A 23,657-nucleotide genomic window follows, 5' to 3' on the forward strand; every position below is an offset into this window, starting at 1 on the left:
GACAAACGAGCTAAACTGTGGCTTGAACCATACAGTAAGCTTTGCTGGACTGCTTGCCATGACCAAACCCTGTCCTAGTCTCTAATTCAAGTTGACTAAACAGCTATAATATGAAGCAAGAACCATGCTAGGTGTTGGGGATATAAAGACAATACAAAAACAAAACAGTCCTTGTCCTCAAGAAATTTATATTTGCTTATACACCTGGATAAATAAGAAATATATACGAAATAAATCCAAAGTAAGCTTGGAGGGCCTCTGGGCATCTGTACACACCCCTATCTCCCATGAATGACCTCTGCAGAATGAACTTTCTTCCTACCTCCATATCTAGAAATCCTCTTACTTCAAAGTCCTAGTTTGGGGATTTGCTTCTCCATGCTGCTTTCTCTGTCTGTTCTCCTCCTCCACTCACACCCACTGGAGATGATCCCTCCTGACCAAAACTGCTCATTCTAAGGTCTCAGCTCCCAGCAACTGCATCCTAGTCTTCTTCCTTTTAATAAACATCTTGGACATAAAGTAATAAAACTATTGGATTGCAATTTCCTTGAATGAAAGTATAGTATTATTTTTCATCTTTGTAACCCCAGTGCAATGCATATAAGAGGTGTTTTAATGTGTTTTTGTTGAACTGAATGGAATAAAAAAATCCATCTTTGTAACTTTAAAACATTACTCTTTGAATTTGTAATGCCACTCCCCCTCAGGTCTGTCTATTTCCTTGGAGTGGCTCTGCCGCAAATTCCCCTTGAAACACTTGAGGAGTTGTGGTGCTATAACAGGTTGAAAAGGCCAGACAGCCCTTGTCCTCTTCCCCATTAGTTTCAGCATGGTTTGATGGGAAGCAAGCTGGAGGCTCAGGATCTGGGCATAACTCTATATTCTGCCACTTACCAGATGTGTACACTTGGCCCTTTGCTGAGGGTCACTCTCTAAAATTCAGATCTTACTATCTGTGCCACCTTCTTACAAAGGTTATTGTGAGGAGAGCATTTGATGAAATAGAAAGTGATGTTTAGATAGGAGTTATCATTGTTATTTGGGGATCCTAGAAAGCTCAGGACCTGAAAAAGGTAACAGAGAACCAAAGCCTGGATTCTTGGAGTTTTGGGGAGCAGAGGACCTGCTGTTGCCCAGTGCTACATGGTCTTCAAAGTACTCAAGTGCCAAGAACTTCCAACTCAAATACCATGAAGTTCCAATCCTGGTTGGGAAATGGTGAACTAGGCTAACATGTGAGGGAAGGAGGGAGGAAAGAGGAAGCAAGGAAAAAAGGGAGGAAGGAAAGAGAAAAGGAAAGAAGGAATGAAAGGAAGGAGGGAGAGAGGAACAGAGGGAGAGGAGGGAGGAAACAAAGAAAAGGGAGAGGGAGAAAGGAAAGGAGGGAGGAAGGGATGAAGGAAGGAAGGAAGGAGATGAGTCTTTATTACGTGCCTACTACGTGCTGTTTAAATATGATCTCCCTGGGAGGGAGGTGCTATTATTACTCGCATGAAGACAAAGAGACTGAAGCACAGAGGTTAAGTGAGGCACAGAGGTTAAGTGATTTGCCTGTGATCACCCAGCTAGTGTCTGAGACCATGTTTGAACTCTGGTCTTCCTGACTCCAAGTCTAGAGGTCAATTGTGACTTTGCCGTGCTCTACAGTGTAGCTGCTTCTGACCTGAATCCTCTCTTCTATGATTTGCACCAGTAAGTCCTCAGGAAGCACACAGCTGAAGAGCCCAATATCTGCTTCACTGGAGCTGCCCACGAGCCGGAGCTGAACAGGCGTATATGTCAGTGGGCTGGATGGAATCTGTGAAAGAAGAAAACTGGGAGGTCAGTCCCTTCAGAGATGCTGGCCCATCTGCAGAGCCCTGGACGTTTGCTCCTCTGGGAATCCTGAGAGTGAGGTCAGTCATAGCACTAAAGGAGTTCTAATGGATGCTAATGAAACAATGATCCTCATAGTAGCTCAAGGCAACAAATATTCCTGACCCACTGCCCTTTGGTGTTTTCTTCACAGGGACCACATAGCTATAGAATGTTGCTGGAGACTTACAGGAGCATCTAGTATACAATTAATTTAGATAAAAAGGTGGGTATCAGTCCCAACTGGTAAGATATGCCAGTTGTGGACAACTTAAAACTAAAGACAGGAATGTGAAAATACCTTGATACTGATCCTTAAATAAAATGGGGTATTTCTCTTCAAAATGGCCTCTTTCTAGATAGGACACCAACATATTATCTTTGGAACTTGGAGTAAAAGTACACCATAAAATGACCCTTTGTAAGCCTTTTTATTTATGATAGCAGTTTGCTTGCCTATAAGGTCCTTAAAGACGGGGACTATCTTATCTACATTTTCTTTCTCTTTCAATGCTGACCACAGAGCTCCAAACATATTAGGCATTTAAAAACATGTTCATTCATCAAGTGAATGAAAATATCAAGGAAAGTCTTAACTTTCATCTTTAAGAAAGATGCACTTTTAAATTTATAAGCTCTTAGGGAATAGGTTATCTAGAACAATTCTGCCTGGGCTACGCATGACAAGCTACCACTGCTGCCGATGGCATCTTTTCTTTGGGATGTGCTCATTTGGCTTTTCTGAGCTGAGCTCAGTGGTCCATTGGATCTCCAGGGGTTAGCACATAGGAAGTGCCTAATATTGTTGACTATTGACTGACTGTCCAAATTCCAGTCCCAGGTTGGCTACTAGACCATCAGGAGGCTTACAGGTGACATGGGGGATTTGGGGTTCTCTATCATAACATTGTGGAGTTACCAAAACTCCCTTCCTGGTCTACCTCTCTCATGTACTTGGGTCTTGCTCTAGGGCTAACAAAGGAACACAAACAGGTCAACAGAGCAGTTGCTTTTACCTCATAATCAGAAAACTCCAACAGTGCACAGGTGCTACATCTCAAATGCATAAAAGGCAATCCATCCTTCACCAAGTCTCTTGAGGAAGCAAAGGGTGTGGCAGCAGCGAGGGACCATGATGGCAGAAAGCAGGGTTTGGGGTCATCTGCTGATGTGTATGGGGTAGAAGAGACTTAAACTCTTGTGCTACGGAGGAGGCTACAAGGATTTACCTGATTGCCAGGACTACTGAGAGGGAGGATTGAGAACCCCAAGCTTTCTTTGGAAGGAAGGGAGCTAAGGTTTACCTGTGATCCTGATGTTTCTGACTGGTGCAACTGGTGATGTTGTTTTTGGGACCCAGAACCATGGCTGTCTGACTTGGTCTTGGTGGTCATAACTACGCTTCCCCGATAGCCCTTGGAGATGGTTGTTCGGGTGTCAGGGGACACTAGAGTTGCTTCCGAGACACGCTTGGCCAAATTCTCAGTGCTGACTCTTGACAGCCCTATAGAAGTCTGTGCTAATGAGCTCTCTGTAATCACGGCTATAAGGAAATGGAAAATGCAGGAGAAGAGACACGTTCATGAAGTCATATAAGGACAGCAGAGGAGCCTTGCTGGAATCTAATGTTGTTAAAAAAAAAATCAAGGCATGTTAAGACCTGTTGGCACTCATGACAATGGAAAGTAGTTAGAAGAATGTAAATGAATAACCCAAGATGAGGCCAGAATCCAAATGCTCAATCTTTCTATTCTGCCTACAAAACCACAGTAGTTCAAGAACTTTCTGCAGCTTTTCCCTAAAATCTTTGTCCAGTTTTAAATTTTAATGATGTCCAAAGTATAAATTGCAATGATTAAAAAAAAACACTTGAAATTTAATTATTCATTTTATATTCATTTAGTTTTGTGAGTTTTGAATAATAAATTTTTAATTTTAGCAAGAAGGAACACCCTGACATTTTGCAGTGTGCATGGGATGGTTTCTGGATGACCATTTCTCAGAGCATTGGACTAGTGCGCTCTTATGTGGCTACCATGGTCATCAGCCTCCATTAAACTCCTTGTGGGCTCCCATCAAAACTGTCATGCAGGCATTAAAACCTCATTCTTTGGATGTTCTTAAGGCTAGGATTACAAATGTAATCCTCTCAGTAACTAAGTGGAAATGGAGGAAAATTGTGTTGCTTTTTTAAACCAATTTTCAAAGTTTACTTGAGTGATAAATAGCAGGAGACAATGGTTATGTTGAGCTTCAATGAGAAATATGTCAGTGTTTTAAAAAGTTAAATAAAGAACCTTTCAAAAGTTGTCTTTTCTAAGTTTGTAGCATTTATACTCTTCAAATTACTAAGGCTTCAAGCCACACCAGGATTTTTGGGACACCCTGCATGACACAGTTGGAAATGAGTGTTCCCTTCTCCCTTCCCACTCTCCAATTTATAGCTTTGAGTGTATTACAGCCCCTTTTACTGGGTCATGGATCCTGGAGAAAGCTTTTGGGTGTAAAACTCATCTGGAGGTGATTCCAGGGTGAGATAAGCTACAGAACTCGATCATGCTTCTGGAATGCAGGCTTTATGAAGAAGGTACATGTGTAATAACATTGTCAATGGACTTCAGCTTCTATGTTCATGCTGGTGAAGGAGAGTAGAACATTCCACTGTAATACAAATTCTTTGTGCCCTCCCTTGTTCTTTGGCTCTTGAGAATGTCCAGACATCTTGTCTGTTTTTTTCTAAAAGAAGTACTAGGAGAATTTTTTCCTTCTGGGAGCCCCTGCCTGGCATTCCAACACACTATCCCCTGAATCCTGGGCATTTTCACAAGCAGCTAGGGTAACAATACTTCCATCTTCAGCAAGGGTTATATGGGGGAAGAAGAACCAGGGGACCTTGAGCCAGGGAGCCCTGCCCATTTCTCAGGAGAACTTACCAGCATCCTTCACTGACTCTTCTGCATCCCGGATGCTCTGCTCAGTGGTCGCCCTCATGCAGAGCTCCCGAGCCCGGAGTCCCGGAATGCTGTTTGAATCTGACAGAGCATCCAACACAATGGAGTCGAGAGTTAGGCAGGCAGCACCATAGTATTTGGCGAGGTTATTGCTGGCATTGGTCTTTCCTGTAGGAGGGTCAGAGGTTTTAGAATTGGAAGGGATGATCCTGAAGACCACAAGTCCCTCATTTTATAGATGAAGGAGACTGAGGCCAAGAGTGAAGAAGTGATTTGCTCAAGGCCATGAGGCAGTAAGTAACAAATCTTGGACTGAACTGAGGTCATCCCATGCCAGATATTTCCATGCTGCCAAGATGAAAGACCTCTATGTCTATTGCAACCTCATTCTACAATCCCAAGAAGAAGGACCTTTCTAGAAGAGAGGACTCTAGAAATGTCCTTTCTTCTTCCTGAAGTGATTTTGTTCTCCCCCTTCCCCACTCTAACCTATATCTGTGCAAGGAGGCAAAATGATGGTGTCCAGAGGACACTGGTTCTGGTTCTGACTAGTGGTGTTACCTCACTTAATTTGCTTAACTCCTGCATTGATTGGTTTCTTTATGTTAAATATTGTTAAGACTTAGCACAGTATTCAACACAGAAAAGGTGTTACATAAATGTAAGCTATTATTATTATTAAATGGGGATGTCCCTACTACTCGCTCTGCCTACAGTGGAGTTGTGAGGACCAAATGAGGTGTCTCTGCAAGGGCTTGGTTAAGTATAGAGTCCACAAACATGCTCATGAGGATAATGTAGGGGTTTCACAGTTTTGCTGAAGTCTTTTGAGAAGAAAATGACCCTATAGACAAGAAGTGGAGCTAGTTTCCTGCCACAATAGGAATTTACCTTTGGGTGGGAGTACAGTTCTGTAACTAACTTCCTCAGAAAGATGTCAAAAAAACCCCCAAACTATGGTTTCACTAACATTTTCCTTAGAAATTCATCAGTTTTGTGCTTTCATCAGCTTCTTTTTTCACAATTGCATGTAAAAACAATTTTTAACATTCATTTGTAAAAATTTTGAGTTCCAAATTCTCTCCCTCACCTACCCCTTCCTTGGATGATAAGAAATTTGGTGGAGGTTATATATGTGCAACTGCACAAAACCTATTTCCATATTAGTTATGCTGTGAAAGATAGCGATTTCAACAGTAATGCACATAGCACTGTAACGTCACATAGTACTTGACCTAGATCATCTCAACAGAACCCCTACAATCACCACCACCCCCTAAGGCAGGCAGGCCAGGTATATATATTCCCATTTTACAGATGTGGAAGCAGTCTCAGAAAAGTGATTTATCCAAGGTTCACAACTAGGTGAGGAGACAGAGGCAGGATTGAGATGAGCACCAACCTAATCTGCCTTTGGCATTAAAGAGACGAGGATGTATGCACTGGTAAAGTTCAGGAATGCCCACCTGGGCATAACTCTAATCTGTATTTTCAATTTCTAAACCAAACTGTCTTGTGATGGCAGTTTGATTTCTTTCAGGCTCTGGGCCTTTGTTAAACATCCTGGCTGGTTCAGAGCCTATGAGTGCCACCCCATAGAACAGATAAATGTCCCACCATGATGGTTGGAGGGCCTTGCACTGGGGGGCCCAGGCTCCTGACTTCCACATCCCTTTCCTGATGGTTGAAGTTCCCAGCATGGGAACCAGGGAGGATTACTTACTTGCATGTCACCCCCTCCATGATATCACAAAGAACAAACAGTAATAACAACTTATTTGCCCTATCAGCACCGGTTTCTTTGAGCAGACAAGAAATGGAGTCATAGCTCTTGGCTGTTTCTCACAGGGTTGTCTGTGTACCTGACAATGGTGATCCATGTATGATGATGGCAATGCCTCTTCGATGCTTCGCTACATGGCTTTCAGGGGAAGTAGAAATACCCAGGTGCCGAGCTATGGATCTGCTCACTGGGTTATTATCGATTTCTCCAACTTCATCCGTGGAACGGGTCTCACTGGTGCTTTGTGGTTTTTCAGTAACTTAAAAACACACACACACAATTATATAGAATTTATGTGGAGTGATATGAATGAGAGGGGGTAACCTATATTTTAATCTCCAGGATTATTTTAGTCAGTTACCTGCATAGGTAACTTTGAAAGGATTTCTATTATAATAAAAATGGAGATGGGCAAGTGACTTATTATCTCAGCATCCCAGCTAACTTTCTAAGACTACACCTTTACCTGTACCAGTAGAGGGTATTTCCTTACCAAGGGTTCCCCATCCAGATAGCCTGGGGGTGACTGCAACCTAGGAGTAAGGGGTAGGTGACTAGGGGCAAGACAGGGTCCTGCAGAGGTGACCAGAGAAATATGGAAATGGAGGCACTTTTGAAGAAACCAGAGTTACTGCTTATAGATGTCATCAAATTAGTTTCCAGTTTCTAACTTGTTTTCAAGGGCTTAACATTTTCTAAAGTGCAAAGGACGCACAAGATGCCCTATTTAAAGTCATTTGTCAATCTATGGAGCGCGATGAATGGATGTCTTTATATTTTGACAACCCGTCTGGGCAGTTCCTGACTTAAAGCTCACTTTCCAAGCCTTTGCTTAGGACGGGCCTCCTTCTCTCTGAGAGGTGTTAAACGGACCTCTCCCACCCTGGTCCAGAACTGCTCATCATTCTGGGACAAGGTACGCGGTAGCATTCTGGGCAGTGTAGGGGAAAGGGGTGAAACAGAACCTCAAGGCGGCTCTCTCCCAGCTCTTGCCGTTTCTCTGGTTTGCATGCTGTCCTTATCACCAGCTTCTGCCTCTACTCACATCTTCTCACCTTGTGTCCTTTACTTCCCAAAGACCCCATCCCTGTTGGACACATCCACCCGCATGTCTCACTGGACCCAGGGACTCAGTTCCCAGTTTGAAAATCCCAAACTGGATTCATCTTCTTCCTCTCTCAACCTTTTCCCCTTTCTCTATTGAGGACACCACCACCCTCCAAGTGACTAGGGGTCAGTTTCTTCCCTCTCATCTCCCACATCCCCCCTCCTCTGGCCACGTGCCATTGCCTCACATCAGCTCCTCTTTGCCTCTTGCCTGGACTGAGAAGATGCCTACCTGCTCTTGTTTCCAGTCTCTCCCTTCTCCGCTCCAGCCTTTCCATAGCTGCCAAAACAACATTTCTAAATCACATCCTACATCACTGTCTCATTAAAAAAACACCTTCAGTTGCTTCCTATTGCCTAGAAGAAGGCTGAAAGGTGAACTCCCTAGGCTAGCACTGGAGGCCCTCCACCCTCCCTTCTGGGGTTCCTTCCTGCCTTCTGGCTTCCTCTCCCTTCAAGTCCCATCTCTTCCATGAAGAATCCTTGACTGCCCCCTTCCCCCGAATGCAAGGTCCCTGCTTCAGTTTTCCCCAAGGCACATATCTTTGATCCCAACTTTGCCCCCTTCTCCCTTGTGGAACACTTATGTGTGTGCAATCACAACCCCATCCGATGGCCATCATGCTTCTGGGGGCAGGATGTCATCATTTTACATCTTGGTACCCCACTACAGCTCAGCACAGGGCTTTGCAGCTGCTTAGAAATTTTTTTGCTAGATTAAATTGAACGAAATAGAATCTTCCTTTGGTCTTTTGTGTATCCAAATATATATTATTCCCTATGGAATGTGCTTTGGTCTTTCCCTATACAATGCAATTCAATACAGCAATTGAGTTGAAAGGAAAACACACCAGAGGGCCTGAATTTTAAGAGACTGTAAAGGCAGGCAGGCACAGGATTTGGTCAGTACAGGGGGCTGAAGACAATGGAAGTGATGGACTTAAAATTCAGACTGGGCTGTGGCCAATGAGGGCACTTGTTTCACCTGGCAGTGTGGGTGTGCTGTGAGGACTTTGTCTTTTGTTTATTGTTCAGCTGATAGAGCAGAGGATGAGAGAGAGAACAAATTCTTGTAATAAATAAGTACGTACAATCGAGCTTGAGACAACCAAAGATTTTCATTTTAAGAGGGAGAAGGCAGGAAGGGATTGGAAGGCATGACTGTGATTATTCTGTTTCTCTGAGGATCGCAGACTTAGAGTGCAGGGACTTCAGAGGCTAGCTAATCCAACTCCTCCTTTGTTTGTTTTTTATAGATGAGGAAACTGAGGCCCAGGGAAGTGACATGACTTGCCTAAGGTCACACAGGTAGTAAGCAGGGGTGGGATTTGAACCTAGGTCTCTGATTCCAAAACCTGTAGTACGGGAGAAGGGAAAATACGAATGCTGATCTGAGGTGATTTGCTTTCCTTGAGATTTTATATCTACTATAAAAATACAGCAGGTGGTGATGACCCATTTAATGTTATGGACAAGGCAATAAAAGACAAGCAGGGAGGGTGTTAGATGCCTAACTCTGGGAAAGGAAAGACCACCAGAAATGAGCTTGCTCCACTCTATGGTCAGGCCTCAGGCTGTTCCTGATTAGATCAAACTGGCCCTGAGGGGCTAGGGCACAAACATGTCACATCCATGGCACTCCCAAGGGTGCCTGAGCCAGATAAAAATGCAACTAGGAAATATTGAACAAAAATACATAAAAATTCAATGAAACATAGGTATTGATACATTTTAAAACTAAGTCAACATGTGGCCCACAGGGTTCCTTAGATACGTTTTAGTGGTCCTCATTTCTATTGAGTTGGTCTCCACTGGGCCAAGGCACTTACCATGGGAGAAAAATCTGTCTAAGTTGTCCTCTTCCTCTTCTTCTTCGTGAAAATTTCGAGAGTCACCTCGTGGTAAATGCCGCTCTTCAAGGTTGGATGTAAGAGAGATGCCTCTGCTAAGAGAGCTCCGCTTCACACTGGATGGAACCCCAGGCTCGGTGCTGTGGGATTCTTCATCATCAACTGTGGGAAAAACCAAAAGAACTCAGAGAAGGAGGGAGCAAGGAGACAATGAGACAGAGACAGAGAGGGGGGAGAGGGAAGAAGGAAGAGAGAAAAGTACTGAAAGCATTGTTCACTTCAGAATATAGAAAGTAGAGAATTGAAGCTCTTCCAAACTGCTCCTTTCTGCCCCCAGGCAGACTCAAAGTTGTTTGTCCTGGATCATTTTCAGGCAGTTTTCCCATCAGCTGTGCAAAGTTGCTGTATTAGGTTTTGGAAATTGGTTGTTGTCCTTCATTCTCAAAGAGGACCAAAATGACATCACCATGATAAAGTGAAGTTTCAGTGTGTCTGACTGTGGCTGATCAGACCAATACAAGCTTGGAATGCTCTACCACAGGTTGGGCACAGATAGTCCATGTGAACATTTGGGGTGGATATTCCATTCGTGCATCCTACATTTACTTTGCGCTGTCTCAATTTTGCTTTGCTCAAAGAGTACAGCACCTGTTCTGATGTGGGCACACCATGCTGAGTGGTCCTGTGCCAGTGTCTTCCATGTTCCAAAGTTCTTCAGAGAGACCTTGAGAGTGTCCTTGTATGCTTTCTTCTGACCACTATGTGATCATCTGCCCCATGTGAGTACTCCATAAAAATAGTCTTTTTGGCAAGTGTACATTTTGCATTCGAACAACATGGTCAGCCCATCAGAGTTACTCTCTGTAGCAAAGTTTGAATACTTGGCAGTTCAGCTCAAGCAAGGACTTCAGTGTCTGGTACCTTATCCTGTCAGGTGATCCTCAGAATCTTCCTAAGACAGTTCAAATGGAAGCAATTCAGCTTCCTGGCATGGTGCTGATAGACTGTCCATGTTTCACAGGCATACAACAATGAGGTCAGCACAACAGCTCTGTTTGGTAGTCAGTCTTCAGTTTGGTAGTCAGTCTTCAGTTTGGTAGTCAGTCTAATACCTCTTCGCTCCCAAACTTTTCTTCAGAGCCTCCCAAACACTGAGCTAGCTCTGGCAATGTGTGCATCAACCTCATTGTCAATGTGTACATCCCTGGAAAGTACACTAGCAAGGTAAGTGAACTTATCCACAGCATTCAAAACTTCTCCATTTTTTTAAGCAATGGTTCCACATATGGATGGTGTGGTGGTGGTTGATGGAGCACCTGTGTTTTTTTGGAGTTAATTATTAGGCCAAAATTAGCACAGGCAGAAGAGAATTGATCCATACTTTGTTGCATCTTAGCTTCAGAGGCTGCACTGAGGGCACAATCATCTGCAAACAGAAAATCATGCACCAACACTCCCTTCACTTTGGTCTTGGCTTGTAGCCTTTTCAAACTGAAGAACTTACCATCAGTATGGTGACCTTGAGGCTGTGTTCATCCTCATTGAAAGCATTTGACAGCATGGCTGAAAACATCATGCTAAAAAGCACACAGCCCTGTTTCACTCCACTGGTGACTGGGAAGGCACAAGAGCATTGTCCACTATCCAAAACCCAGGCAAACACGCCATCATGAAATTGATGTCCAATACTGATGAACTTCTCTAGGCAACCAAATTTTGACATAATTTTCCATAAGCCCTCATGACTAACAGTGTCAAAGGTCTTGGTCAGATCTACAAATGTTGGGCAGACCTCTGTTCTGCTCTTGGCATTTCTCCTGGAGTTGTCAGGCATCAAACACCATATTGACTGTTCCTTGGCCCTTTCTGAAGCTACACTGGCTCTCAGGTATATGACCATCTTCCAGGTGAGGGATCAGCCTATTAAGGAGGACTAGCAAGAATCCTGCCAGTAATGACTAAGAGAGAGACTCCCCTGTGATTGTTACAGGACAATCTATTCCCTTTACCTTTATAGAGATGGACAATGGAGGCATCCTTTAACTCCTGAGGGATAACCTCCTCTTGCCACATAATCTGTAAAATTTTAGTCAGCTTTTGTATGAGCAATGGTCCCCCTACCTTGTAAATATCAGCTGGAAAAGAATCAGCACCAGGTGCTTTGCCACATGAAAGGAGCCTAATGGCCCTCAAAACCTCTTCTTCAGTTGGAAGTTCAACTAAGGAGGGATTGATTTCAACATGAGGTAAACGATCAATGATCTCAGCGTTGATTGATGATGGTCTACTGAGAACACTATGGAAGTGTTCAGTCCATCTCTCTATGATCATGTCATTATCACTAATCAATATGGCTCCATCAGCACTGAGTAGTTTCGATGCACCATAGGTTTTTGGTCTATAAATAGCTTTCAGGAAATCATAAAAGTGCTTTGGGTGGTTCCTATCAGCATAAAACTGAATTTCATCAGCCTTCTTACTGAGCCAGGATCCTGCATCTCTCTAAGATTTGCTTGCACTTTGCTTTTGATGGAATTAAATGCTGCCTTCTTAGAGGTGGATAGACTAAACTGCTGGTAAGTCCTGGGGAGTTCATGTTTTCCATTTAGCAGCTTCTGAATTTCCCCATCATTTTCATCAAACCAGTCTGAAAGCTGCCCACTCCTTTTCTGCTCCACTCTGGCCAAATGTGTGTTGGCTCAATTTTCCCTCCAAATTAGCAACAAACTGTTCACACTCAGAGAGTAACTCTAATTGGTTGACTTTAATTCTTCTGTTAGTCATTTTGCCTTGGGGTTGGTGCTTTTGATGAATACAAATATCTAGCTTGCAGAGGATAAGTCTGTGATCAGTCCAGCACTCGGCACCACACATTGCTTTTGTCACTCTCATATCTTGTCTGTCTCTTCTCCTTACAATCACATAATCTATTAGATACCAGTGTTTGTTGCGAGGGTGTGTCCATGAAGTTTTGTTGCATTTAGATAAATGGCAGACAGTGTTGGTGATGAGGTCATGTGATGCACTAGTCTTCAGCAGTGAGTGACCATTGCTGTTGCCATTTCCAACTCCATTCCTTCCTACGACTCCCTGCCAAGTCTGGTAGTCTGAGCCTACTCTAGCATTAAAGTCACCCAGAATTATAAGCTTGTCCTCTTTTGGTACATTGATGATAAGGGTCTCTAGGTCTTCATAAAATTTTTCTATGACTTCATCAGGGTTTGTCATGGTGGGAGCATAGACATTGATGATGGTGGCAAAGTATTTTCCTGTGAGTGGCAATCGCTTTGTCTTGAGCCTGTCATTCACTCCTTTTGGCAGATATACCAGCTTGTTGATTAAATTAATTTTGTTTGCAAAACTCATGCCAGCTTCACAGTGCTCTCCTTCACTGTGGCCACTCCAGAAAAATGTGCATCCAGCTCCAACTTCAGTAAGCTGGACTTCATTTGCCAACCTTGTTTCACTCAAGGCTGCTATTTGGATGTGATAACTTGTTGAGTTCTCTTGCAAGAACAGCAGTTCATCTCTCAGGTCTACTGGATTTTGTGTTGTCTGTAAGTGTGTGCATGTTCTACGTGCTGATGGTGAATGGAATCATCTTTGTAGATGTTTTTGTACATTTTGTACATCTTTTTGTGTTTCAGCTGCATAGTGGGATTCCTCTCCTGCCACAGTAATCAGGTCAGGGTTGTGTAAGCAGACAGTGTTTAGGGCACCCTTTCTAGTCCTCTTCCTCACACCTGGAGGTGAGCAGTGTAATACTTAAAAGGCTGCTCAGACACCCAGGGGGCTGCTGAGCCCCACTGCTGCTTCCATGAGAAATGACCCTATGGCATGGGCTGCCTGTGTGCAGGGTTGTGACTACAATTCCCAGTGTATCTACACCTGCTGCTTCATCACTTGCCTGTCACCACAGGACTTTGAGGCATAATAGTAAAATAGCAAAAATAGTAAATTTCCAGGTTTTGGAAATACTGTATATATCATAGGATCCTAAGTCTAGAGCTGATTGGGACCTCAGGGCTGATGATCTAGACCAACACCCTCATTTTTACAGATAAGGAGACTGAGGCCCAAGATGATGAAGTGATTTGCGAAAGTAGTGTCAGTGGAGAAATTTGAACCCAAACCCTGATTCTAGAGCCGGGAATGCTTACTCTACAATATCATTCTGCTTCCAGCATAGGAGCTGGTAGACAGGTGGTGCAGTTGGTAAAACCAATTTGGGCTTGTCATCAGGAAAACTTGAGTTCAAATTCTAATAAGTGTCTCAGACTCTTATTAGCTGTATGGATCTGCCAAGTCACTTAACCTCTGTCTCCCTCTGTTATTTTTCTACAGAATTGGGATAATAACAGCTCCTACCCTCACAGCATCATTGTCATGATCAAGTGATATAACATATTTAAAATACTTTGTAAACCCTTAAACACCATATAAAATGTTAGCTATTATTAAGAAAATATAAGCGAAGAACACACCGTGGGGGTGATTAGACCACTTTCTTCTGTTCCCTTAAGCCAATAGCATTGATAAGTTTAGCAGATCAGTTTACTCTCACCTAGGAAGGCAAAGAATGATGGGACTTGATGGCATGAGATATAGGACAGGTAAGCTTCAGTAGGCAATAGGATGGTGAAAAGATGACGGCTCAGTGAAGCATGGGTTTCAGAAGAGGGCTTGCTGTGGTGGATGCTGAGGGGCTGATGTGGAACAACACCAGCAGCCCTGTGCCTAGAAGGGCGGTTCTAGGACTATGAGAACAACCCAAGCTATGTGATGCCATGTGGTTGGGCTTCAGGGGACAAGGGAGGGCCCAGTTGCCCAAGAGGCATGGTGGGAACGTTCTCTGTTTCCCTTCCTCATGTCAAGACTGTTTTCCTCTCCTCTGGGTTCTTGCCTGCTAGGTAAGAAACTCTGAGGACTGGGAGGAAAGACTTTGGACAGGCTGGAGAGTTGGGTTAAAACTGGTTAATGCTTGAGTTTGGCAAGGGGTGGGGTGTATTACTTACTTTTCTCTCATTTTGAAGGGGATCCGTGGAAAGGGAATGAATCCTGCCTTATAAAAACATGTATCTGACTCTATTATCTTCCATATCCCCCTTTTGACCCTGACATTTCCTCCCCACCATCACTCTTCCGTCCCTTTCATTGGTGTGGATGGATGCCTCTGTGGTGGATATAGATTAGCAATTCATATGCAACTTGTAGTATTCAGAAGCTGCCAGGGCTCAATACCAGGTTAAAGGTCCCACAAAGAAATACAGATTGTCCCAAAAGTCTTAGTGCTGTCTCAATTCTTTTTTCATAACAGAAAACCAAATCTCTGCCAGGCATGATTGACTGAGGGCTTAGCATTGGCTGTACAATATGTTTACAGAATGAGCCCAGGCAGCTGGAAACTGGATAGATGTGGTATGGAGGGAATCCTGGAAAGAAGAGGCAATCATGAAGGTCCCTCCCCAGAGAGATGACTGGAGACTCGCTGGCCTGAAGCTCTGGGGGCTTTGGTTGACTTGAGTTTGGAGCTGATCACAGCCTCTTCTGGCTGGATCGCGTATCTGTGGTTTTAATCACCTGACCCCAGGGCAAAATTTCTAAATTCACTCCTTTTCTTGGTAAACAATCCTTAAAAGAGCAAACCGGTCTTCATGAAAGGGTGTGGCTGAGGATGGGGAAGAGAAAGAGGGATTGGATTCTGCTATCAGGACGCTCAGAAGGAGATGAGAGATATTTAATATTGGAGGCTGGGTGACCTGACAGTGCTGTGATCAGACTGCTCAGAAATCTGAGCTGGCCACTTAGAGAGGATTCAGGATGCATTGGGCAGACCCCAGTAGCTAGATCATGTATCTCCCATAGGGCAGATCTCCAAGAATCAAAGGGCTAGCCTTGAGGATTCCTCACCAGGCAGGGGTGAGGGTTAGGGGGGATTGGAGGAAGGTATGGGACCAAACTAGAGGAAGAATAAGGGAATGAGGTAGGGCCTAAAAAACAGGTGTGGGCACAATGGCTGAGAAGCAAGCAGTGTGGTCTCATTCCATTCCTTGACAGGGATGGCAGCCAACCAGGGGTTGGCGGGTTGCTAGTTGTGTCTCCCTCCTCCTGCCACTTTCACCATGGTCCCAAACAGAAGTGGGGGAGCATGGGGGAGAAGGTGCACTGCCCTGTGTCCACGCTTTGCCCACGCTTCTGTCCTTGGCTCTCACCGTTTTCTTGTGCATCCACAGGCCTGTTCTTTTGTTCTTCCCTAAGGCGGACCACTTCCTTATAATACTCAATGACTTCAGGGGGCAACTTTTCTCCCGGGGCACGAGGTGGCAGGAGAAGAGTACGACAGGCGTCGTAACCTTTTAGGTTTCGAAGAATCTATACCAAGGGGAAGAAAGGCATAGTTGGTTTCTCAAACGCTTTCCCCCCCATTAGACTTATTCAGATTAGAAGTGGTTTAATATCTAGGTGAGCTTTTCTTGATCATTTGTTCCCTCCATGATCTTGTGTCTCAAAGGCCTGGTGGAATCTCTAGTGTCTTTCTTTTATCCCAAGGACTGTGGTTTTGTTTTTGTTTTTTCCTAAAGTGCTAGGGGTTCAAGGCAGGTAGGATTCTCAAATCCTGGAAAACCTCAGAAAGTAGAACTTTTGGCGAAAGGGGGTCCTTATTTCTCTTCACTCGAATACCGAATGTTTCCTATTTGAAAACTATTTTCCAGCGATTTATTTGTGAATCCACACTGTATGAACTTTCATTTTTTATAGTTGGAGAGATCAGGAGTTGGTGAGAGGTCTTCACATTTGTTTCATCATTGTTTACATTAGGAGTCTAGGGAGCAAGACTGGAACAACACAGAGGTCTTGTCTTGATGGCCTATGTGTATCTTTTATGTCTTGTTCTTATTCTCATAAAGATGGGGATTATAATTCAGCTCCTACAAAACAGCTGCTCTGGAAGACATGTAAAATGTGCTGTGTATGCTCAGGTGGCCCCTTCACATATCTGTGGTCTGACGCAAGGCTGCGGTGACTGGGCTTGTGGCTACTGTCATATATGTTCTTCAAATAGACACCTGTGCTTTGTAGCACGAGGGCTGGTAGCTCCAGGAAAGTCTGGAGTAGCCTGATGTCACCTGGGTAGACCCAGAAGGGGAGTACTGGTATGTGAGGAAAGTAGAGGCCAAGGGTGGCTGGGTTGCCTCCTGATTACACAAAAGAAACGTATCATCCACACTAAGGTCTTAATTGTCAGGCGGGGCCTTTCTTCAGGCTCCATCTTGCTCTTACAGCAAATGCCATGGTGTAGCTCAGTGGTACAGTGGATAGAGCCCTGAAGTTAGGAGGACCTGAGTTCAAATCTAGCCTCAGACCCTTAGTAACTATGTGACTCTGAACCAGTCACTTAACCCCACTGCCTAAAAAACAAAAACAAAAACCAAACCAAACCAAACAAAACAAAAAACAAATGTCAGAGCTAACCTCCCCTACCTGCCTACTTGACCCTTTCTCCTACCTGCACTTACTGATGCCTTCTTCTTGGTTTCCTTTGCTGGTTCCTTGCCTTTCATCCCCACCCCCAGTTGTTCCTCTCTCCAGACGAGTACATTCATAAGGTTCTCTCTTAAACTCTCTTCTAATCTCTCTTTTTTTTTTGGAGGGGGAAGGCAAGGCAATTGGGGTTAAGTGACTTGCCCAAGGTCACACAGCTGGGAAGTGACAAGTGCCTGAGGTCAGACTTGAACCCAAATCCTCCTGACTTATTCTTTCTATATTGACTCCTCCAGGTGGTTCAGTAGATATTTACTGAATGTGTGAATTGTCCTAAATGATTTGAAAAAAGTTTCTGGATAGATTTTTTAAAAAATTGATCCTTAGGCTTTTCTCCCTTCCTGAGAGGGAATTTGCTCCTGAACTTGCTCTCTGAAACCTAGATTAAGTCAAGTGTTGATTTAAAGCCCAATAGCCTTGAGATACCTTTGGTCCCTTTCACAAGTACCCCTCTTTTAACCCCAGGGATACGCAGGAGATTGATTTACTACAAGCCTGCAATGGATATGGGCTTTTCTTACCTTCTCTTCTAAAAGATATTCCTGATCAAATTCTAGGGAATAAAACTCGATGGGAAAATTGCAAGGATTCTTCACTGTGATCTCTGCCTCATCACCAGAAGCAAAAGGTAGCAAAGGTCCCAACTCTAGAACAGAGGGGCTAAAATCCAGGCGGGGCTCTAGTCCAGAACCTTGGACGAACAAAGGCAGCTTCTGGGGGCTGTGAACGATATTCATGATCAGGTTCTGGCTATAGAATTTCTGAGGAGGGAAAAGGACAGAAACAGAAAAATACCATCAAAGTAAGAGTCTGGAGACACCTTTCTGCTTCCTGGTTTGGGAAGCCCAAACCCAATGGATTCTTGGAACTGGTCCATCATTGGATATGGTAGAAAACTTTTCAAATTAAATTGTCCTAGAAGAATTCACATGTAGGTAGACACATACACAGAGTTCAGCAAAATTGACCAACATATCAGCGAAATCCAACATTGCCTAGTCACATTCCATACCTATAACTCTCCACTTTTGCAAAAGAGGGAAAGACATTTTCTCATCTCATTAGAGCCAGGCTTGGTTATAATAATTACATGACATTCAGGATTATTGTGTATACTGATTTCCTACCTCTACTTACTTCATTTTCTATTATTTCTTCTAAATCTTCCCATGCAATATAATGATACTTAATTATATTCAGGGATTGAAGTTTATTTAACTAATTCCCGGTTGATGGGCATCTACTTTGTTTCCAGTCCTTGGCTATTACAAACAATGCTGATAGAAATATTTTAGTGTACACGAGCCCTTTCTATCTTTGGTCTTCTTGGGGTTGATGCCTGGCAGGGGTATCCCCCTCAAAAGATATAGATATTTTAGTTACTCACTGTAATTTCAAACTGTATTTACAGAATGGTTGGACCTATTCACACCAATAGTGTGTTCTTCTTTCCACAGTCCCTCCAATGCTGAGCATTCCCATCTTTTGTAAATTTTTGACAGTTTTCAGTATGAGGTTAATCAGTCAGTCAATAAACCTTTATTAAGTGCACATGTTGTGCCAGGGACTGTGCTAAGTGCTAGGGTTATAAAGAAAGGCAAAAGACTGTCCCTGCCCTCAAGAAGCTCACAATCAAATGGGGAGACAACATACAAAAACCCCCTATGTATAAACAACCCATATACAGCATAAATTGGAGATAATTAACAGAGGGAAAGCACTAGTACTAAAGGGAATCTGGAAAGACTTCCTGTAGAAAGTAGGATTTGATCTGAGATTTAAAGGAAGCTAGGGAACTCAGGGATTAGAGATGAAGAGGGAAAGCATTCCAGGTAAGGGAGACAGCTAGGGAAAATGCTGTGAGCTGAGAGATGGAGTGTCTTGTGGGAGGACCAACAGGGAGGTCAGTGTCACTATAAATAGGAGTATGTGATGGTGAGTAATGTTGAAGAAGACTGGAAAGGTGTGGGGCAGGGCAGGCTGTGAAGGGGTCTGAACACCAAACAGAAGATTTTGTACTTGATCCTGGAGTTGACTGGGAGCTGCTGAAGTTTACTGAATATGGAGGTGATAGGGTTAGATGGGCTCCTTAAGACAGCTAGCACAGCAGAGTGGAAGATAGACTTGGGCAGGGGGAGAGAATCAACCAGCAGGCTCTTGCTATAGTCCAGGTGTGAGAAGATGAGGCTCTGTGACCGGATGGTAGCCATGTCAGAGGAGAAAAGACAGTAGGCACAAGAGTTGTACTGGAGGTTAAACTGACGGACAGTGGCAACAGAGTGATATGGGAGGTGAAAGACTGAGGAGTGAAAGAGGATATGCCAGTTGTAAACCTGGGTTACAAGGAGAATAATGATGCCTTCAATGGAATTAGGGAAGTGAGGTAGAGGGAAAGGTATTAGAGGAAAGATAACTAATTCAACTTTGGAATTGCTGAGTTTGAGAAGTCCATGAGACATCCAGTTTGAGATGTCCAACAGACAGTTAGAGATGTGAGGCTGGTGGTTAGCAAAGCTAGATTAGTGTATGTGAGGATCATCCATCAACACAGAGATGATAACTGAATCTATGGAAGTTGATGAGATCTCCAAGTGAAATGGTATAGTGGAAGAAGGGAAGACAGGACACCCACAGTTAGCAGGGATGACCTGAAAATCCAGCAAAGAAGAATGAGAAGGAGCAGTCAGAGAGGTAAGAGGAGAACCAGGAGAGGGTGGTATTATGAAAACCTAGAGGGAAGAGACTATCAAGGAGAAGAAGGTCATTAAGAGTCTACTGAAGTAGAAAGCAGGGTGGAAGAAATGATGGGAGGTAGGAGATCTGGGTAACGCACTGCCCTGTCCTCATGGAGCTTATAGGGGCTACAGCTTAGAAGGGGGCCAAGGTAGAAACACACAAACTATAACACACAATGTTACATAGTAAATTTTTGAGAGGGTAGAATAACAAAGTGTTATGTGAGAATGGAGGTGGTGGAGGTGGTTAGGGAGGGGACATCAATGAAGTCTTCATATAGGAGGTGGACACTGAATTGAGATTTAAGAATTAGGTAGGAATTCAATGGGTGAAGGGGAGAGGAAGAGGGAGATCATTCCAGGCATCAGGAACATAGGGATGATTATCAGCAAAAAGGTGAAAGAGATGCAGCTCCAGGGTGAGAATGGAGCAGCAGGAAACATGGCAGATGGCTGAGAGCCAGAGCTAGAAGAGATTTTCCAGCCAAAGCATAACTCCTAAGAAAGGGAAGGAGAAATGGGAAAGAGGAAGGGGAGGCATTCCTTTACCCACTATGGAAATGCATAGGAGTACTTTTTGTGTGTATAGGAAGGTTCTTACTTGTTATCTATTTTAGTTTGATTAGCAACATGTACATGACAGAAGGCTGGCCTTGGGATCAGAAGCCCTGGGTTCAAGTCCTACCCCAGACACACATTCTTTATATGTTGGGAAAGTCACAATTTTTTAGTGACTCAGACAATTCTCTAAGACTAGAGTTTATGGACGACTTGTTGACATATGCTAGTACGCCTAATTTAAAAACACACACTCAATTTTGCTGCTCTGTTTTAGTTAAAGGCTTTGCTACTTGACTTACAGTTCTTAGTCTCTTTGTAGAGAATGCCCTGTATGGGGGAATTTGAGTCATATTTCTCTAATTATGATTACCCTCCCCCCCCCATACCCCACACTGGATCCTGGATATTGAAGGTTCCAGAATCATTTGTGATCTATGATATACAGATTTGGGTGTCATTTGCATAAAGGTGGTAGTAGTTCAAGCTACTAAGAGGGAAAGAGATTGCTGAGGGAAAGAGAAGAAAAGCGGTGCAAGAATAGACTGTTGGGAGAACAGCTCCACTAGGTTGGGAAGGGAATGCGGAGTCAATAGAGATGGAGAAACAGTGTTAGAGAAGTGGATGGCCATCAGGAGTGTGATGTCTTTGAAGCCAAGGAGGCTAGGAGAATTCCAAAAACTAAATAGGGGTTAAGTAGGATGAGGACTGAAAGACTTGGTGTTTAGGTCTTTGGTGACCTGTGAGAACAACCCCTAGACTAGAGGTGGCAGGACCCAGTGGAATTGTTGGAGAGAGAAAACTTATTGAAGAATTTAGCACTGAAAAGGAGGAGTGATTTGGGTGGAGTATGTAGTCCTTGAGGTATACTTTACATGTGGGTCCTCTGAAAACTATCCAGGTTCAGTCTACACTGTGGGTTATCATTCACTCAAAAGCCTAGCTCATAGACCTTTCCCCTAGCCATTGATGTGTTTCTTTCATCAACTAACCAGCGAATACATTAGTTTAAAGTCAAAGATGCTTAATTAATTAAGATAACAAAATAAATGACAAGAAAGATCTTCCATACGTACAGGAGCACACTCTCTGACAGGTTACCATATCATTAGTGGGAGAAGGGGCACACGCAGACCTTATATGGCTAGGAAACATGTGTGGAGGGACACACATGGCTGGGGACTCAGTATATCTAGAGCAATTCCTGTTCCCAAAGTGGTGTATTATTTGGAACCTTTCTCTGCCTCTGATGCAGAGTTGCTGGTTCATTGTTGGTGTTACTGAGAAGCAAGCTAATTTCTCTGGTGAGTTCTGAGGTTCTATGCTAACATCTGCTGGTCTTCAGATGCTACATGGCCTCTTCCTCCACAAGGGAGGGGATCTCTTCAGCTCTTTTAACTAGTAGTCTCAGAGGCTACTTCAGCTCTTCTGTGGTTTAACCATCTATCTAGAAAAATTCCTTAAACATTAAATATTTTAAATTGCTTTTCTCCTGTAGTGACTGGGACAATATCAGTCCAAACCTTTATCTAAATTGTAATCTGAGAGTTCCTTTTAAGTCTTGTATCTCTCTTTGATAGGGAAGCTGGGTAGACCTGGGATGAGGCAATTTCCTTCAATCCCCATTAGATGTGTTCCAAGTGAAATTGAAAGTGCTAGGTAGAATAAGGGAAAATGGTGCCCCACTTCCTGTTCATTCCCAATTCCCACAGTCTTATAACTTCAGGGCAGCCAGGTGGCACAAGGGATAGAGTGCTAGGCCTGGAGTCAGAAAGACCCTAGTTTAAATCTCGCCCCAGGCACGTACTATGTATGTGACTCTGGGCAAATCCCTTAAACCTGTTTGCCTCAGTTTCCTCACCTGTAAAATAAGCTGGAGAAGGAAATGGCAAATCACTCTGGTATCTCTGCCAAGAAAAACCCAAGTGGGGTCACGAAAAATCAGACAGGACTGAGACGACTGAACAACCACCATAAATACCACTTCACCTCATCCAACCATAGGCATCATCATAACTTAGACTTTCCCATCTCCTGTAACTATGTGACCTCCATGATGGTGAACACTAAAATTTCCCCTCTGGTCAGGCTGCCTTTAGTCAGCGTCACTCTTGTTAGTGGCAGTCACCTTGATAACTTTCAGAACAGGAGCAAGTGGTTTAGCAGAAGCTGCTTCCTGAGAAGGTAGCTGTGTTGGCACATACCAGACACTGGGCTGTCCAGCTTCCTTGAGACCAAAGCAATTATATTGTCTTAGACCCCTAGGATCTCAGGTAAGTTGAGCCTAAGACTTTATTGCTGAAGCATCTTAAAATACCCCTTCCTTTCTAGGCACTCTTGAAGTTTTACCTCTTCTGATGGCATAAATTTGACCTGGATGTTGAAGCAGTCTTCGCTTGCCAGGACTCCACACATAGGCACGACATCAAAGGCCTGGGGCTTTGGCTTTAATTCTGGCCGGAGCTTCCTCCTTAAGTATTTTGGCATGCGTTTGTCCAGCTGGTTTTGAAAAAAAAAATCAGCTGATGAGATTCGTTTTCATGGAGAATAGACCTGATATTTTTGGGTTTTATGTTTTTATCTTTGAGAAAAGATAAGGTGTTTGTATTACTCTAATATATTCCCCAGCATAGCAAATCAGGCTAGAAACCAGAGTTTGTAGCAATTCTGATCGGATAGAAACAAGATTTCCCTATGCAATGTGAAAACAATCCATGTTCTGTGTCTTAACAGGACAATAGCTCCTTAAATTCATTACAAGGCATACGACATCAAATGTGACTGCTGACCATCCCTCTCCTTTTGGCCCTTTCTCCTTCTTTTGATTCTAAGGCCACAGGCATCATTCTGGTTTTCTTCCTGCTTGATCTGGTTCCTTCCATTTCTTAAAGTCTATATTCTCCAGAGTTCCATCCTTGTCCCTCTTTTCTCTTCTATGTTACTGGGCAATCCCTTCCTCTTCCCAATTCTCACCTCTGTGCCCTTAACTCCCAAATCTCTCTCCAGCTCCGTCTTCTGCCCTGAGCTCCAGTCCTACACTTTCAGCTGTCCACAGGGTATCTTTCTTTGGATATCCTGCTCGTCCCGCAAATTCAAGAGCATTCCTCCAGCTGCCAGCCCCCACAACTCCTTCCCTATTCAGTTAGATGTCAAATCCTAATGTTTCTATCCCTGGTAATGGTGCCTGCATTGTAGGACCTCGGACAACACCCTCCCTAAGGCTTGTGCACGGAACAAATGTTTAGATACGAATGTTAAAAATTGTTTTTACATA

General features: G+C 43.6%; 1 protein-coding gene across 6 annotated transcripts in view; it reads right to left on the reverse strand.

Moving 5' to 3' along the window:
- Positions 1–23,657, reverse strand: part of HYDIN (HYDIN axonemal central pair apparatus protein) — a 468,388-nt gene that overhangs the window by 132,578 nt on the left and 312,153 nt on the right. For 5 of the 6 annotated variants that reach the window (XR_011972958.1, XM_072636609.1, XM_072636608.1 and 2 more), the window contains 9 exons: positions 22,733–22,882; positions 17,612–17,851; positions 15,761–15,920; positions 9,528–9,710; positions 7,931–7,978; positions 6,671–6,850; positions 4,791–4,976; positions 3,162–3,400; positions 1,667–1,801 (listed from right to left, as the gene is read on the reverse strand). Coding sequence is in view for 5 of the 6 variants with exons in the window: in XM_072636609.1 (XP_072492710.1) it covers positions 1,667–1,801; positions 3,162–3,400; positions 4,791–4,976; positions 6,671–6,850; positions 7,931–7,978; positions 9,528–9,710; positions 15,761–15,920; positions 17,612–17,851; positions 22,733–22,882 (1,521 nt within the window). In the remaining variant the exon portion in view is untranslated. The remainder of the gene's footprint in view (positions 1–1,666; positions 1,802–3,161; positions 3,401–4,790; positions 4,977–6,670; positions 6,851–7,930; positions 7,979–9,527; positions 9,711–15,760; positions 15,921–17,611; positions 17,852–22,732; positions 22,883–23,657) is intronic. The other variant, XM_072636610.1, reaches the window with a different exon arrangement.

This window comes from Notamacropus eugenii, chromosome 1 (genome assembly GCF_028372415.1).
Source record: "Notamacropus eugenii isolate mMacEug1 chromosome 1, mMacEug1.pri_v2, whole genome shotgun sequence".
NCBI lineage: Eukaryota > Metazoa > Chordata > Mammalia > Diprotodontia > Macropodidae > Notamacropus > Notamacropus eugenii.